The sequence below is a fragment of the Triturus cristatus genome, chromosome 3_1 (genome assembly GCF_964204655.1).
Source record: "Triturus cristatus chromosome 3_1, aTriCri1.1, whole genome shotgun sequence".
NCBI lineage: Eukaryota > Metazoa > Chordata > Amphibia > Caudata > Salamandridae > Triturus > Triturus cristatus.
Window position 1 is genome coordinate 457,429,581 of NC_140583.1, and position 18,439 is coordinate 457,448,019.

The 18,439-nt window shown below is 48.1% G+C and overlaps 1 protein-coding gene across 6 annotated transcripts in view; it reads left to right on the plus strand.

The window, feature by feature from the left end:
• PDE8A (phosphodiesterase 8A) overlaps positions 1 to 18,439 on the plus strand; it is a 2,267,087-nt gene that overhangs the window by 1,928,578 nt on the left and 320,070 nt on the right. For all 6 annotated transcript variants that reach the window (XM_085644266.1, XM_085644269.1, XM_085644268.1 and 3 more), the window contains 2 exons: positions 13,501 to 13,549; positions 13,637 to 13,772. In XM_085644266.1, the coding sequence (XP_085500392.1) occupies positions 13,501 to 13,549; positions 13,637 to 13,772 (185 nt within the window). The remainder of the gene's footprint in view (positions 1 to 13,500; positions 13,550 to 13,636; positions 13,773 to 18,439) is intronic.

Below are 18,439 nucleotides of genomic sequence, written 5' to 3' on the forward strand. Positions count from 1 at the left end.
AAATCAGTGTGACACTAATAATGCACTTATTTATGTGATTATGAAAATCATTAACAAATGTTCAGATTAAGATACTGGATGGAGGATATCCTAACTCTATTTTAAGGCATGGAAAGGACAAATTACTATGATTGTGAATCCCTACTACAGTCTTTGTCTACTCAGCAAGTGAAAGTTGACCAGATTTAGGCTTCACATGGGCCTCTATCATCGTTGCATTTGCAAACCTACTAACCAAATTTGGCTCCTTCTGAATGTATAATAGCACCTCTGCTTTGGAAACCCTGCTGAGACCATACAGACATAACCTTAATTTGAGAGATATGCTGGTTTTCACTACTTTACTCCTGAATACTGAGATCCAGACTATACCAGAAATGTGGATCTTTGAAAAGATGTGTGGCAACTTTTACTGCAAAAGTTGTAATATTTGCAACCTCACTCAAAACATAAATGAGCTGGAAATCAATAGCATTATTATCAAATTGTATGACCACATGATCTTTAGCACACGTTGTAAATGTGATAATCTGTCCTTGCAGTCTGCCTTATTTGAGCCAAAGTAAGTAACTAGTAAAATGCAGCATCTTAGAACACTGCTCATGCATTAAAAAAAATCAACATCTATAGTTAATCACTTTATGAAAAATCATAATAAGATTGACTTGAAATGGTAGACAATACAAATTCCAGCCCAGGGCTTGAGTGAATAAATTAACATACGTATTCATTATAAATGAGGCATGCTAGAACTTTAAATTTGACTGTGTGGTGAAGGGCCTCAGTGAGGAACTTGATTGGAGTACTCTGATCCATCTCTGACTTTTTACTTACTCTTAGTGAGTTGTGATTTGGGGGCAGGTGGACCTGCAGCAGATGGCAAGTCAACGTACATTATAATCAGAGTATGGTTACAGTGCACACTGATTAAGTGATGCACATGGGCAACATCATGAAGTTAATTTAGGACAGTAATGGGTGATTTATCCATGTTGAATGTTCAAATTTCGGTGTCTATAAAACAGGTCTATATTCAGTCATTATTCTAAAAAAGTAAAATATAACTGCAGAACATGTACATTTACTGCATGATCACCCTAGATTTTTCTACTTTTTTGAGACCCAATTTTTGCTAGACTTAAAACTCCGTACACTGCAACCCTAGCTAAACAGGAGTACAGTGCCTGTGCTCCTCCTTTAAACGTGGTTAAATTGGCTTATCCCTGATTGACATATTCAATTTGCCTATACATTGCTAGTATGTGGTGTAGAAAATGCAACCAGTGCATGGAATTGAAATGCCACTTGTGGACTAATGCAAAAACAACAGTTGATGGACAGAATGCAGAACAATGTCATACATTCATCCCAGTACAGAGATCTTGGCCTAAATCCATCGTTTTTTTGCTCACCATGCCATTCCAGTTTGGACCCAGCCATTTGCAATTCAGTCTTGACACTGTGCCTCATGGGAACAGTCCAGCCCGAACTGCCAAGCCAGGTCCTCCCTGGACTGGAACCAAGCATCCTAGGACCGGTTTCGGGGTTTCACCCCTCTTGAGCCAGGATAGCTTGATTCCAGTGCCATGGAGAGCACGGGACTCACGTCTGAGCATACCCGTCCCACTCGGGGTGACAAATGCAAAAACAACAGTTGATGGACAGAATGCAGAACAATGTCATACATTCACCCCAGTACAGAGATCTGGGCCTACATCCATCGTTTTTTTGCTCGCCATGCCATTCCAGTTTGGACTCAGCCATATGCAAATCAGTCTTAAGCTATCCTGGCTGAAGAGGGGTTGGGCACAGGGTTAAGACTGATTTGCATATGGCTGGGTCCAAACTGGAATGGCATGGTGAGCAAAAAAACGATGGATTTAGGCCCAGATCTCTGTACTGGGGTGAACGTATGACATTGTTCTGCATTCTGTCCATCAATAGTTCTTTTTGCAATTGTCACCCGAGTGGGACGGGTATGCTCAGACGTGAGTCCCGTGCTCTCCATGCCACTGGAATCAAGCTATCCTGGCTGAAGAGGGGTGAAACCCCCAAACCGGTCCTGGGATGCTTGTTTCCAGTCCAGGGAAGACCTGGCCTTGCAGTTCGGACTGGACTGTTCCCATTGGGCACAGGGTCAAGACTGATTTTCATATGGCTGGGTCAAAACTGGAATGGCATGGTGAGCAAAAAAACGATGGATTTAGGCCCATATCTCTGTACTGGGGTGAATGTATGACATTGTTCTGCATTCTGTCCATCAATAGTTCTTTTTGCACTTGTGGACTAAAGCACCTATTGTGCTACTCTTAGAGTGGGCCTGTAAAACATGGGTTCATGTGCAGCCTAAAAAGCTAATGTCAAAATGACCCTTTTTGACTGACGGGTAACCCGCCTTTTAAATATTAATGTTAACCCTATGTACACCTTGTTGCCCACAAGGTAGAGTGTCTGATATTTAAAAATGAAACAAGTGCTAAATTAAATTAGCATATTCCTTCAGTGGCTAGGACCATAACTATTTTCACTGTGATGGAATCCTTGAAAATGTCAAATACAGATTATACACTTTAATCTGTAACTTTTGATAGGAAATGGCTAAAATAATAATTCAAATACAGTTTTCCATATTTATCACACATCCAATTCATTGGTGAAGTTAGAGTTTAAATAAATATTTAGGAAAAATAACTTTTAGAATGTTACCTTTTCCCAGTTTATAGCTCCTGGAGGCAATTTTGCACTAGCTCTCCTGCAGTTGCCCAGCCAGTGCTTGGTCTTAATGAGTTTGAAAACTGCTCCCAAAGGAACAATGCTGCCTGTGTATAGGGAGGTGTTTTTCTTCCCTTTTGCAGGAAGACCAGTTAGGATGGACCGTAGAACTTAATTAACTTTTAACGGGTCCTGTCCTTTTACAAGTAAATGTAAAATCAGTGCTGGAGAAGGCAGCCCATTGTGACCTCAGCCAGGCTGGCACCAAACCCAATGGTGTGGGAGCTACCTCCAGAACCGGTTTCAAGTGACCACAATGAAGGGAACTGCTAATTTCCCTGTCTACCTCTGGCTAGGCACACAGTCTGTGCTCAAGTGAGGAAAGGTATCTCCATCTTAAATGTTAGGAGTAAGGTGCATTGTGGGTTGTTTGTAGTAGAGCACACAGAAACTGCTGAAACATGGGTAAGACTGCCCTTGGGAACATTTTCCCCATTGGCTAGCGAGTATCCAGGAGGCACCCCCACCCTATGGCTAGTTGTTAGAACTGACCAAATAGGGACCCCTGCTTCTAAGTCAGGAAAAGGGGATTACACTACTGGATAACCCCTGCTCACCTCCTTGGTAGCTTGGCACGAGCAGATGGGCTTATCTCAGATGCAGTGTGTAAAGCATTTGTGCACACATACAGTAATAGTGACAACACTACAGATGAACACCACACAAGTTGTATTATGAAAATAAGTATTCTTTATATAGACTACTCTCAAGACCATAAACGACAAAAATCCACAATACTGTAATCAATAATAATTCTTCAAGATGGTAGAAATAGTTCAAAAATAGGTTATTCACTTAAAAGCAGTCTTTAGCAACAGATAACCACCAACTGGAGTTATCACGACGTCGAGGTCAAATATTTCTACTAGCAAATCCTTTTTCTCTGAAGGCAGAGAGGCCTATACCTAGTCCACACCAGTTCTGTGCAGTCCTGGAGCACTTTGTTTACAGGACTTTTTTTTTCTTTGACAGTGCGGGCAGGGGACATCAGGCGCACCACAGGAGGTGGAGCCAGCATTGTGAAAGGCAGGCACAGCGCTATTCAGGCCTAGGTGCTATCTCCGCCCGCCACTCTACATGCAGATAGGTCTATTCAGCACTGTACTGACTGACCCTGTCTCCTGGAATCCCCCAGCCCCTGTCACTCACAAAACCGGACACACAATACACAAGCTAGCAGAGGCAGGCTGGATGATTTGGTAAGAAAATACCTACTTTCTAAAAGTGGTATTTTCAAACACAGAATGTTTAAACCAACTTTACTAAAATATGTTTCTTATCATTCTGAGGTCAGGCATACTAATCTCGAATTTCTACCATGTTCCCTGGGTCAGATAGGATTATAAGGTGTTCTAATCAAATCGCCCATTCTGGCCAATAGGTACTAGTAGCCTTGAAATAGTGAAAAACGAAAATGGCTGTAATTGACTATTAGGACATGCCACACACACCAGTGCATGTCCTACCTTATACTTACAATGCACCCTGCCCTTGGGACTACCTTAGGGGTGTCTGATATGAAGAAAAGGGAAGGTTTAGGAACTGGCAAGTGGGTGCACTTTACCAAGTCGGCATGACAGTACTAGACTGCACACAGGCTCTGCAAAGGCCTGGGACACACTTTACACGCTGCTTCTGTGGGTGGCACAACCAGTGCTGCAAGCCCACTAGCAGCATTTGATTTACAAGCTCTGGGCACACATGGTGCACTGTACTAGGGTCTGCCAAGTAAATCAAATAACCCAATCATGGAGTCACTAATCCATACATCAATTTAACATGGGAAGCACTTGCACTGTGGCACTGAATAGCAGTGGCACAGTGCCCAAAGCATCTAAAACCAGCAAACAGATCAAGAACAGAGGAGGCAAAAAAAAAGTGGAAGGGAGACTCACACTAATGGTACCAGGTGTAACACTAGTGGAAATCATAAATGTGGCATACCAAAGAACCCTCTTCAGACCAAGTTCTAGAGGGAAGCACATTTTTGGTCTTCCAATACATCCAGAGTTGTTAGGGGGACCTCAGGCAAAGAATTCAGATTTTGATGCACTTACCTCAGCCGCAGCTTCAGGCTTTCCCCGCAAGAGCATTTTGAGCTCTATAAAAAATACTAATTCAAAAGGTAAACTCTTTGACTAGGACAAACATGCTTGGTGTATCCAACCTTACTATATCGCAGTGAACCTGAAATTGTGTGTAGGTCCCTGTCTCCAGCTCCAATAGATTTTCATTGGTGCTTAATATGTATTTTTAGGTAGACCTTAGAAATTCATACCTCTGGTTCCTCTTATTGTAGTTTGATCGTTTTGGTGTCATTTTGTTTATTACATTTCTCTCTAATCTTTAAGTTGTTATGGAATTTTTATCGTTTGATGTTTTGACTTTATTATTGTTTTGTTACTGCATAAATACTTAACACATTGCCCTAAATTAAGCTTGCCTGATCTGTAGGCTACTATAGAGTTGAGCTCAGGTTAATTTAGTGACTTTGAGATTCCCCCTAACAAGTAAGTGTTATTATTTCTTAAGGTGGGCATTCTCCCCAAAAGATAATCGACTTTTTTGCAACAGCACTGAAACAAAATTGTTTTTCTGACCGGCAAAGGTCAGCCTGTGCCTTTTTTTCCAACAAAGAGTGTCTGTCAGTCTGAGCAAAGGTCACAGACACTCTTCTTGTTCAGGTCGGTCAGCCAGAAGCTTGACATACATGAAATACGTAGGTTCCTGGCTGCCCGAGCTGAACTTTGCCAGGCTGAGGATTTCACAGCCCTGTGGATATGACCTCCTCAGCCAGGCAAAAGTGCCTCGTAGCCCTCTTCCCCGTTGTGAGAGGGAGCATCACTGTTTGCCACGGTCACTTCTTAATTTTACACATGTAATTATGTTTTATTTTTTTATTACCTTCCTGAATTATAAGAACATGCGTGAGGAGTCAGTAGTATGCTCTGCCCATTTAACTATTATAGCTCTGTGAAGCAATTTATTTTGAAATCCGTGTTGTGCATTTGATTGCCAAATACTTTAGATTGGGGGTACACCTCATGTTTGCCTTGTTTTCCAAAAGTGTTTTTTTAATGACTGAAGATATATTGACGACAGATAACATACGTAAAAGCTCCAGGGCATGCACCTCAGTTGGCTAACTGCAAGAACTTCACAGGACGCAGCTTCTCACCGGTCATGAGAAAACTAAGCCTCCAAATCTGCGAGTCAAATCAAAGTGTAGTGTAAGGAAATCAGTGTGCCGTTCACAGGCTTCATAGTAGAGCACATTCAGCCAAAGCTGCTTGCTATTGATTACGGAATGTAATTAGCTAACAAACAAGTAGTGTGCGACGGGCATATACAAATACATGCATGCATATTATGCACACGGGTCACTAGGTGATATTTGGACAATAGTAGGTTTATATAAACAGATATTGCGCTTGCAAACCAGTTAATCCTGGGAACCACACATTTTGGTATGTCCACCTACACATTATGCATGCATATCAGTATGGTACATGTGAAAGCGTAGATAATGAATAAGAACTGTTACATCATGAATGCAAATCACCTATCAACAAACCAAAAGGTTCTAAATGTAAAGCAGTATTTAAAATGTTCAAACCAGTACACACAAACGCAAACCAATGTTTTATGTTTACAAGTATGCGTGCCTACCAGTACATTACGCTTGTAAATCAGCATCACTTTATGTAAACCAGTGGGTTTTTCATGGAGAGCATTCATCTTGCATGCAGACCAGCATGACGTTCTTTTAAACCATTAGGTTGTATATATATTTTTTTTTTTTTGAAACCGTTTATTACAGGTCTTAAAAGTATACAAGTATGGGCCCACAACCTTCCGGCCGGCCGCTAGCAATGGTAGGAACATACGACATACATTTATGGAACACGTGGTATTACAGGAGGAGCATTTCTCCGTAGGTAACCATGTCAAAGCCACATCATCCAAGCCCCAGTATGCGGTTTCATTTTAAATTAAGAACAACAAAAATTAAAACCACACCCACAAGGCAACCCACAATCAAAAATAGCAGCACGTGCTCCCCTAGAGGGGGGATCCCAACTATACACAGAAGTGTGAGGAGGGGGAAGAGAACAGAGCGAGGACTGGGGGAACCCAATGCCCGGCAGCGGAGGAATGAGTCGGCTAAGGGGATGGGGCTGGCGAGGCACCAGGCAGCAGCGGTGGTGCGCAGATACCCCCTCGGTAGGCGTTCCAGGGGCCCCATACTTTCACCCATGTCCCAGGCTTACCCCTCGCCACATACACCACCTTTTCGCGAAACATGCACCAGTCCATGTGTTCTTTCCAGGCCGAGACCGTCGGGGGCCTCTGGGATCCCCACAGTTGAGCAATATCACGCTTGGCTATCATATATCCCAGAGTCACCCACCACGTCTGCGGCGCCGAGCAATCAGTCGGTTCCCACACATTCAACAGGCATCTCCTCGCTTCAGGCAACAACGCCACATGTGTAACCAGTCGCAGCACCTCATGTACACCACGCCAGAACCCCTCTACTTCCGGGCACTCCCACAAAATATGCATAAAGGTCCCCAAAGCACCACACCCACGCTTACACAACCCATCTCCAGCATAGCCCATACGCTGAAGATTTGGCCCCGTCATGTAGACCCGGTGGAGTATCTTGAGCTGGACGAAGCGGAGGCGAGCCGGTATGGCCACCTCCTTCGGGGAGGCCACCGCGGAGGTCCAGTCCTCGTCGTCCAACTCCAGCCCGTCGGCAACCCAAGCCGCACGAAGGGCAGTCAACAGGCCCGAGCGGTCGTTTATGAGCTTTTTGTATATAAGTGAGATCGTGCTGTCCGGGACGTGCCCATCCAGCATTCGATCCTCCAGGGGGGAATATTCCGGGATGGAGGCAGCGTCCGAGAAGACGGAGCCCAGCGCATGACGGACCTGCAAATACCGAAAGTATTCACTGCCCTGCAACTGAAACTCCGTCTGTAGCATATCGAACGTTTTAAATCCTCCCCTCGACCACAGATCCCCAACTTTACTGATACCTATTATGTCCCACTTCTCGAAGCCCTTAGAGGTCCACAGGGAACCTAACCGCTCAGACGCGTATAGTGGTGATGCCCGGGTCAAACGGTCCTTCCACCCCATAGCTGCATTGGCCGCGTGCCAGACTTGCACCATGACACGCGTGGGGCCCGTCAGACGAGCGTCGGGCGCGCTAGAGTAGAGCGCTCGATTGTAGTCGCCACCTGGCAGGAGCATCTTGTCCATTTCAAATGCCGGGTTTAAGGCGGGCCCGAAGAGGCCATGGTTAATGGCGGCGAGCTGGGAGGCCCAATAGTACCGTTTGATATCCGGGAGGGCAATCCCCCCGTCAAACCATGGGAGCGTCAGCTTAGCCAGAGCAATGCGCGGCCTCCCGTCCCAGAACAGGCGGCGTTGCAGACTCTCCACCTCACGGAAGTAGCGCGCCGGGACCAAGTCCATAGTGTTCTGCAAAGCATACAGAAAACGCGGCAGAGACATCATCTTGAACAATGCCGCTCGGCCGAGCGGCGAAAGCGGCAGGCGCCGCCAGCGTGCGACATCTACCCGCAGACGCTGGAGGGGGGGAAGCAGATTCCGCTCATACCGGGCCTCCGGGTCCAGAGTAATGAAGACACCCAAGTACCGAAATCCCTGCGGGGCGATCTGGATCGGACAGCCCCGCGGGAGAATAGGAGCCTCCCCAGAGAGAACATACACACACGATTTAGCCCAGTTGATGACGAGACCGGAGTTACGACCAAACGAGTGTAAAACATCAACTAGCACTATAAGTGATTTACGTGGGGAGGCTAGGTACAGAAGGATGTCATCAGCGTATAGGGATACGCAGTCCTCATACTCGGGGGTCCAACGGAGACCACGGATGGAAGGCTCCCACCGCAGCCACTCCGCCAGGGGCTCCAAGGCAAGCGCAAAAAGAAGCGGCGACAAGGGACAGCCCTGTCGCGTGCCCCGGCCCAGCTCAAACGGGGCCGATACTCTTCCGTTCACGACCACCTGCGCCATTGGGCCCGCATACAACAATTTGACCCAACTGATGAATCCTGGGCCAAATCCGAACTTCGCGAGCATCGCCCAGATGTATGGCCACTCAAGCGTGTCAAACGCCATGGTGGCGTCTAAGGACGCCAAAATGGCCGGTTCCCGTATAAATGGGACGCGCGCAAGCACCCCATGCAAACGCCGCAGATTAAGGGCTGTATTGCGATGGGGAATAAAGCCAGACTGGTCCTGATGAACCAGATCTCCCACCACACCGACCAGCCGATTGGCGAGTACCTTAGCGAGAATTTTGGGCTCCGCATTCAGTAGTGAGATAGGCCGATAAGACGTAACCCGATCCCGAGGTCTCCCCTCCTTATGGATCACCACGATTGTAGCCAGACGCTGGTCAGGCGGGAGGGAGCCCAACGAGTGGGCCGCGAGAAACATTGCGCGGAGGTGAGGCGCCAATGTATCCGGTCGCAGCTTATACAGCTCGATAGGGATACCGTTCGGGCCCATGGCCTTGCCAGAAGCGACCGAGCGTATGGCGAGGGCGATTTCGTCGGAGGTGGGAGCGGCGTCCAGCGACACCCTGTCCTCCCCGGACAGGGAAGGCAGCGCGATATCCCTGAGCAGGGCACGGGAATCCTCTTCCGAGCAAGAAGAGACCGAGGAATACACCTCGCGGAAATACTCCGCGAAACAGGAGACAATGTCTTCTGGCTCAGTTACACACACACCATTCGTTTTCTCAATCAGCGGGACCACACGATTCGCTCTTTCCTTTTTATCCAACCACGCTATCAGTTTACCAGCCTTATCACCCACATCATACAGTCGCCCCTGTTGCTCTCTACTAAGGCCCCTGGCCGCCTCCGTAACGAGGGCCCTATAAAGCCGCCTGCTTGAGCTGGAGGACATGTAGTGCAGCGTCCGTCACCCCATCTTCTAGATTACCCTCCAGCTCCGCTATTTCAGCCTCCACCCGGGTCACCTCCTCCCGCTCGCGCCTCCGGGCGTGGGAAATAAGGGATAGGGCCTCCCCTCTAAGTACTGTTTTGAAGGCCTCCCACAGGGAGATAGCTGAAGGCACTGACCCCACATTCTCCTCAAAATAGCGCTGGAGGGATTTAATCAAGTCAGCGCGAATGGCGGGGTCGCGCAGGTACCAGGAATTGATTGGGACCACCCTGCTCTCAGCCCTCGGAAAGACATCAAAATGCAACAATAGCGGGGAGTGGTCCGAGATACCCCGTGCCAAATGGCGCACCTCTCCCACCCTCCCGACATGGGCCGCCGGGACAAGGACATAATCAAGCCGTGAGAGACTACCATGGGCCCCCGAGTGGAAAGTGTATTGCAACTGCGTGGGATGTTTTAAGCGCCAGCAGTCCACCAATCCCAGTGTATCCAAAAGGCCGGACAGCCACGCCTGTGCCCGGGGGAGGTCCCTCGGGGGGTGACGATCCACAGTCCCAGAAACCACCGCGTTGAAATCCCCCCCCACCACCAGAAGCCCCCCCGGAAGGCCAAGGAGGAGGCGCCCCAGATCTGCAAAGGTGGTCGACTGCAACCCCGGTGGGACGTACACTGACACAAAGACAACCACTTTGCCCTCCATTCTCCCCACCAAGACAGTGTAACGTCCCCTGTCATCGTGGAGCACCTCATCAATTTCTAACGGGAGCGAGTTCTTTACCATGATACCCACACCCCTCGAGCCTGACGTGAAGCCCGAATGGGCCACGAGGCGGTAGCCACGCCGATTCATGGCGCAGAAGGAATTGCCAATAAGGTGCGTCTCCTGCAGGAAGACCACATCAGGCGAAAGTCGCTTCAGATACTGTAGGACCACACCTCGTTTGATCCTGTCCCCCAGTCCATTGACGTTCCTAGACAACAAAGTCAATTCCCTACCCCCCATCATACACAGAAACCATCATTCGTCCCCCCGAGAGCACAGTAGAACCAACACAAAAAAAGGATTGCCTTGTGATAATAACGAACAACACCCCATCCCTGCCCACCCACCCCAACAAAACTCCCCCCTCCCTGCACCCCTGCATGAGCCCAGACAGCCCCCCCCAACGTGCAGTGTGCCTGTCGCCCCATAGATAGTTAAACTAACTAAACCCCCAGAGGAGGAGGGAGAACCCCCAAGAGACCCCACACAACCTACGTAGAAGGGGAACTTAAGCAATCCGACGTACAGTCAAAAGTGGCATCATTTTTGTCCCGAGCGAGGCATAATATTAGTCCCTCATTCTTGATCCGGCGAGCCCTCTCCCCCGGCCGCTCCACCCCCGCCACCCCGATCCCGTTCTCCGGACAGAGTATCCAGCCAGTCCCCGGCCGCTTCGGGACGATCAAAAAAGTGCGTGCGACCTTCCACCTCCACTCGCAGCTTAGCTGGGAAAAGCATGGCGTATTTGAGATTTAGGTCCCGAAGACGGCGCTTGACACCAAGGAAGCTCAGTCTCTGCTTCTGGACCGCAGGGGTGAAATCAGGATAGAAATTAATGTCCATATAGTCAAGTCTAATCGGTCCCTGTAGTCTGGAGGATTGGAGGATAGCGTCTCTGTCCCGAAAATTAAAAATCCGGGCGATGAGAGGTCTCGGAGCGGCTCCGACCTTAGGCCTTCCCCCGGGAACCCTGTGGGCCCTCTCCACTGCAAAGAGTTTACTCAGCCCCCGTGGCTGGAGGTGGGTAACAATCAGGTCTTCCACAAAAAGGTCCGCCGCCGCTTCCTCACGTCCCTCAGGCACCCCGATGATACGGATATTGTTCCTCCGGGCCCGATTCTCGGAGTCCTCCAGGCGACGATCCATCAGCGCACTCGCCCGAGCAAGCCGGCGCACCTCCGTTTGCAGGGCCGCCACGTCTGTCGTAAGGCCCGATGCGGTGTGGGCCAAAGAATCGACTCGGTCGTTGGTCTTGGAGAGATCGGCCCTTATCAGGCCAACATCTACGAGGACCGAGTCGATCTTCTGCGCCAGTGTGTCAAAACGCTGGCCCACAGAGGCCTTCATCTCGGCGATGGCGCCCATGACATCCCGCAGAGTCAGATCCGTGGGCAGATCGGGGGCATCAGTAGGGCTCTCAGGGGACCTGCGTGGCACCTCAGGAGATCCCTTCTGGAGGGTATAGCGATCCATGCTGTTGGACTGGTGGGCTGCGCCACGTCGGGTCGATTTCACCTTTGCCCGATCGCCATCTTGTTTCGTGGCCATGGTCCCAGTCTCCCAATCGCACCAGCCACGTCGTGAAGGGCGGGCAAGTCGGTTCACGGGCTCCGGGGGGGTGCTACCCCAGATCTGCGGGGCGGATCACAGCCGGCGGGCAGGCAGGGCCCCCCAGCGAGGCCACACCAACACACGAAGCCCCGCGACCCAACCTCGCTTATACAGCAAGGAGGGTGCGAAAGCGAAAGTGCGGGTTACGCGAGCCACCAAGCCCTGTCCGCCGCTGTTATTCACTTCGTCACTGGATCGCCCCACAACGCAAATCCGGGGTTCGGCTAGGAGAAGGCCGCAAACCTCAATCGGTGCTAAAGTCGGTGTCCGAGGTCCGATTTGGAAGCGGAAAACGGGCGCCACCTCAGCACGGGCTCACCAACACAGTCCCCTCATCTAGGACAGGATATGTTCAGGATAGTCATAGGAGGTCGCGGAGGTCCTCGGGAGCCTCGCACCTACGCGGCCATCTTGGTTGCGCGCTAGGCTCCTCCCCCAGGTTGTATATTTTTAACAATATGTTTAGTCTGCAAACCAGTAAATTTCAGAAGTGATCCCATAATATATATATCTCTATAACATGCAATTATGTACATCCACTAGTGCAATATGCATGCATATCAGTATCTTGCACATGTAAACCAGAAGGTTATGAATGGGAACCAGTACAACATACACAGTGTTACACACAAACAATATTTACTGTCAATCCACCAATTATCTAAACAAACGCAGCAGCATGCTGCTGTTAGAAACAGTATATTGGAAGTCACGACGATATGTTGTGCTTACATTATGCCCATTGTATACCACGTGCTTTCTTACTTGAATCGATGTGCTTGCAATGAATTTATCAACAAATTGATTCTCCAAAACAATGTTATGGGATATAAACTTGTATAGTCGAGGCAAACAATTATAACTCGTGTGACTTAGTGTAGTTTGCACAAAGATACATCTGAAATGTTTCGTGGATAAACCAATAAAGTTACAATGTGAACCACTATGTCTGCATAAACCAATGTGTATAACATACGAGGCAATTACACTTTGTCATGTTTGGCACATCACATACATATGTCCAGTTGGGCCCTTTAAAATGTTTACAGGTTCAAATTGCTTTACAGTAGTTTCCACACAGGTCTGCGTACAGCAGGGTTTCCAGCCAGTTTTAAAACGGAGAAAAAGAGCACCAGGTTTGCCGAGCTTGTTTTTATATACCGAATACACTTTATGAATAAATGTTAGGGTTTCATGATTTGATACAAATTACGGTAGTGTGTGCAAACAACACGTTCGAACTCTGCTTTTATTTTACAGAATGGCTACAATATATTGCAGAGTTAATGCTGAAAAAATGATCTCATTTATTCGCATTAATTGTTTTTCGTTGTCCTAATAAACCCACGGAAGGTTAAATGCAGTAGTTTGATTTATTTTATTGCACATGTTTTCCACAGGATGGTTTACGAAGATTATCAGGGAATGAATACATATTTTCGTCTAAACGTAAGTTAATTTTTACAAGCAAAACTGTTACTTTATATGTTCACTATTGAGAGGTATTGAAACGTTTGTATGAATATTTTTCAACAGATGTCCATACTATTCCGAGCCATTTTATTTCTGCTTTGTCTCTTACTGATATCCCACCGAAGATAGCACAAGCAATGGAAAACGAAGAACAATGGGACTTCAACATATTTGAACTGGAGTCTGCCTCACATAAAAGGTTAGTCAGTTAAATATACGTGCACTACTAAATACATTATAGGACACTAAAGTTCTTTTAAACCTGCAAACCGCCTTCATCCCACACATACTTCAGTCACAGCCAACTGCGTAAGACACTTGTGATACTCACTAAACCATCACCTAAAATCTACCCACCACCACTCCACTGATATCCTGCCTCATCTTTCACCAGCATTCAATCCCCCTGGTCCTCCGCCAGGCATGTCTCGTCCTCTGATGATGTCATCTGATTCACTCTCACAAGAAACTTTATTCTGCAGTCCATGCCTTTGCACTAAACAGACATCATTAGACATCTGATGAACTCTCACCAGAAATGTACAGCCATCCAAGCACCTGCGCTAACAGAAATAACTATCTGTTCTGTCATTGCAGACTTCGGGCTTCAGCTTCAGCGCCTGCACGCAAGCCACCCTTACCTTCTAACAGTGAAAGCCTTTTCTTAACCCTGCGACAGTACTAACACATTCCTAGCCTACCTACGATGTAAATATGCTGTAGAAGCTGTGTAGTTAAGTTACAACAAATCCTCGAGTACAGGCTTTCTGGAACATGGCAAGGCTGGCTTCTGACTCATGTAGAATATGATGGGTTCACCCACTCCACGGACTCTATATGCTCCTTGTCCCACCTGATACCATCACGGAGAGATGCAACATGTCATTACTTTTGAATGGTTTTCATCCTTCCAATGCACGTCACTCATCAAGGGAAACTTGACATTCGTTCTAAACCAATAATCGCAAATGGTGGAGTTCCCCAAGACTCCCATTCATTGGCTATTCTCTCTTTTTTTTTTTTATACCTTTTTATTATAACAATTGGAAAGGCCCAGACAATTCCGACAAATCTCGTTATAAGTGCATTCCAGCGACATACAGTCCTGCAGCCTTTTGCCTGCCAACACTATTTTGACCACAACCTTTGACAATATCTCACATTTGAATCTTACTTTACCCCACCATTCTCTTCCTCAGAAGCCTCGATTGGCTATTCTCTTTAACATCTTTAGGCTTAACAGGAAGACTCTCCTTAGGTTCAATGACCTCTTTTATCACACCCATGATGACAACATAATAATCTGTATGAAAATATGGGTCTCAATAGAAAACCTCTGTTTGAGGCAAGTGTGACTCTAGATACACATGCTGAGCATACTCCTGCCATCTAGTGTTGGGATTGGTCGTTTTTTACCCTTTTCTCTCATATCAGGTCGACGCTGGCCCCCGGTAGGTACTCGCACGTCGGAACCTCTCTTTCCGTTTTGTCCACTGTCACCATGCCTTGCTTATAATAGAACAAACACCCTTTTGATCCTGCCCTTGGTGTTGTGCGACGTATCCCTGAGCCGCTAACCACCAGGCCTGTAATCTCTGCCTCTCACCCGAGCACAACAAGGTTTCTTGTGACAAATGTTGGTCCTTTCGGTTGAAGAAGACCCTTTGAAAACTCCAGATCTGCTGATCCAAGATGTTGCGCAGGAGCGGAGAAGACAGTCCAGACCTCTCCGGCACTGAGGGCCTCAAAGGGGAAAATCATCCCGAGCCATTGGCTGCTGATAAGGAGGCTTTCTTGCCCAAAGAGAGTTCCAGTTCTGACCTCGAGATTGAAGACCTCTAACTGGCATAACAGGTTGTGAGTAGAACTCCCACTCCCCCTTGACATCACTCAGAGCTTCTCCGCTACAAGGGGTATAAAGCCTTTGAACACCACTCCCAGCTTTGTCCTCGTGCTGGAGAAAATCCTGAAACTGACACCCTCGACGCCACCCGCTCCGGGTTCAGCACCGACCTGACTGTTGGATCTGAAATTGTCGGCCTTGAAGCATAAGTCGGCATTGAAAACTCGTTTCTGACTTGAAGACCAGCCCACAACCAATTGAACTAGTCCTCTAGAAGTTGCAGGAGCAGCTCGAAGCCCAACCAAAACAAATTGTCATCCACCCCCAAATGGCCGCATGCTAACTGAGTCTCCGACGCCGGATCTTTGACATCCTAAGAGATAGCTCAGCTTTGAAGAAGCTCTGGAGCCCCCTCCTCATCCAAAGCAGCGAAAGAAGAAGGATAAAGCCAACAGTCCTGTTCCCGACACCGGACTGCCTCCAATCTTTTACACTCCACTCATACCTCCACACTTTGCTCTGGGGGTAGGAGGGCACTTTTGACATACCCCCACAGGGAGACCCTTGGGACTCATATGATGTAGATCTGCCTGCTGATACTGATCCCGGCCTCTACCCTGCTCGACCTTCCCAGCCACGTGTTACTCCTCTTACCATGAGGTTCTAGGTTGGTCTGCTGCTTACCACAACGTGGACATGCATAAGGAGCCTGTCAAGGAGGGTTTCCTCTTTGAGACTCTTTCTTCGGGTCATCACTCCTTGCAATATCTGCCTATGCTGTAGGGGATGCTCAAGCCAGCCCCTGATATTTGCAAGGAGCCGATTTATTACACCATAGGTTTACAAAAAATGCAAAGCCTCCCCTTTAGGCCCTATCTCCAAACAGATTCCCTAGTTGTTCATACCGCTCGTAAGAGGGCGATTGCTCAGGGTACCGGCGATGCTCCTCCACCGGACAAAGAAAGTGAAAGGATGGACATGACGACAAACGAGTTGCATCACATTCTGCCAACAGTCTGCCAATCACTGATGCATTGCCAGTTTCTTCACAACCATCAGGTGTGCCCTGGATGCTGCTGACACTGCTGCTTGGGGGATTAACTCCAGTCTCCTCCTCAGCAGGCATGCACGGCTCCGTGTCTGTGACTTCAAGCCGTACATTTAACATCATCTCCCCAACTTGCCCTTCGATGGAGAACATCTCTTTGGTCTCAGGTTGATGAGATTCTGGAGAAAATCAAAAAAGCTATGGAAACGGCATAAGCCATAGGCGCCTTGCAGACACCTCCCTTATGGGGATCCTTTCACGGCTCCACATATTGCAGAGGCTTCAAGGCTGCGTCCCTCGAAGCCTCTGTGATCTTCCAACATGAGCCTGCTTAACCACTTCCACAAGGGGCTACTTCAGGGCTGCCTATTGTGGAAATAGCTTCAAAGGAATAGGCAAACATAGCTTCCCCGAAGGAGCCACCCCAGCCAAGCAATGCCTTCCCACTCCTTCCCCCAGATCACACAAACCTGGAAAGGGACGATTGCAGATGTTCTTCCCCGCTGGCAACACATCACCTCAGGCCAGTGGGCTTCAGACATAATCTAACATTGTTACTGCCTAGAGCTCAACTCCACACCACCCAACATACCACTCCACAGACACGTCCTCTCCCCAGAACACCAACCTCTGCTTCAGGAAGAGGTCCAAGCACTCCTCCTCAAGGGGGCCTTAGATCCTGTCCCACAACACCTACAGGGCTCAGGATAGTATTCCCTCTTTTTCCTCCGTCCTAAAAAGGACAGATCCCTGTGGTACAGAATGGACCGTAAACCACTACCCACTACATCCTATAAGAACACTTCCACAGCAAGGCGACTTTATGGCGGCACTCCACTTCAAAGACGCCTACTTCCACATTTCAATTCATCTGGCACATCTCAGCTACTTCCAGTTTGTGGTAAGTGGTCACCATTACCAGTTCAAAGTGCTGCCCTTTGAGGTCCCCACCACACCATGAGTTTTTACAAAATACCTTGCAGTAGTAGCAGTGCACCTGTGAAGACAGGGCATTCATGTTTTCCCTGCCTGGACAATTGGCTGATAAAGAGCGCAGCACAACTGCAGTGCCATGCACACACCCAAGCCACAATATACCTACTGCACAAACTGGACTTCTCCATCAGTTCTGTAAAGCCCCATCTCCAACCCCTACAAACTCAACCCTGTCTGGGAGCCATAATCAATGCAGAGGTCAGTAAAGCCTATTCCATTGTTTCCAAGTGTTGCTGCCTCTTTTTCAGCCAAGTCAACACAGTACGGACAGTCATGCACCTGCTAGGCATTATGACCTCCTGCATTGCTAATGTACCCCACGCATGATTGCATATGCGTCGGCTGCAGGACTGCCTAACTCATCAGTTGTCTCAAAAGGAGGGTCATTGGGAAGATCACATGTTGATCAGCCCCCACACTCATCGCTACCTGCAACGTGTTGTGGGGACCAAGTTGCTCAGATCACAATCACAATGGATGTATGCCTCAGTGGGTGGGGGGACGCACCTATAATACTTGACTCTCTAGGATCAGTGGGGTTCCACTCACCGGAATCTCCAAATTAAGTATGTAGCTGCTACCTGACATAGTGGACAAGGTATTCCTTGTATGGACAGACAACATGACAGCTATATATTACATTCAGAAGCAGGGGGGCACCTGCTCCCCTCAGCTTTTTCTGTTAGCTCAGTCCATCTGGTGCTGGGCTCTTCACCACAGGATCCACCTGTTGGCGGAATAGCTCCTGGGAGTGAACGGCAACTTTGTCAACCTTCTCAGCAGAATGCAACAGCAAATCCGCGAGTGGAAACTCCATCTGGCAGTCCTCTTTCGCTACTTCCAGAGATGGAGGTTTCCTGAAGTGGACCTCTTCACCATAGCAGAAAAGGCAAGATGCCCAAACTTCGCCTTCAGATACCCACACCCACAGTCCACGGGCAATGCACTATAGATGCCAGGGATTTTTGCATTTGCTTTT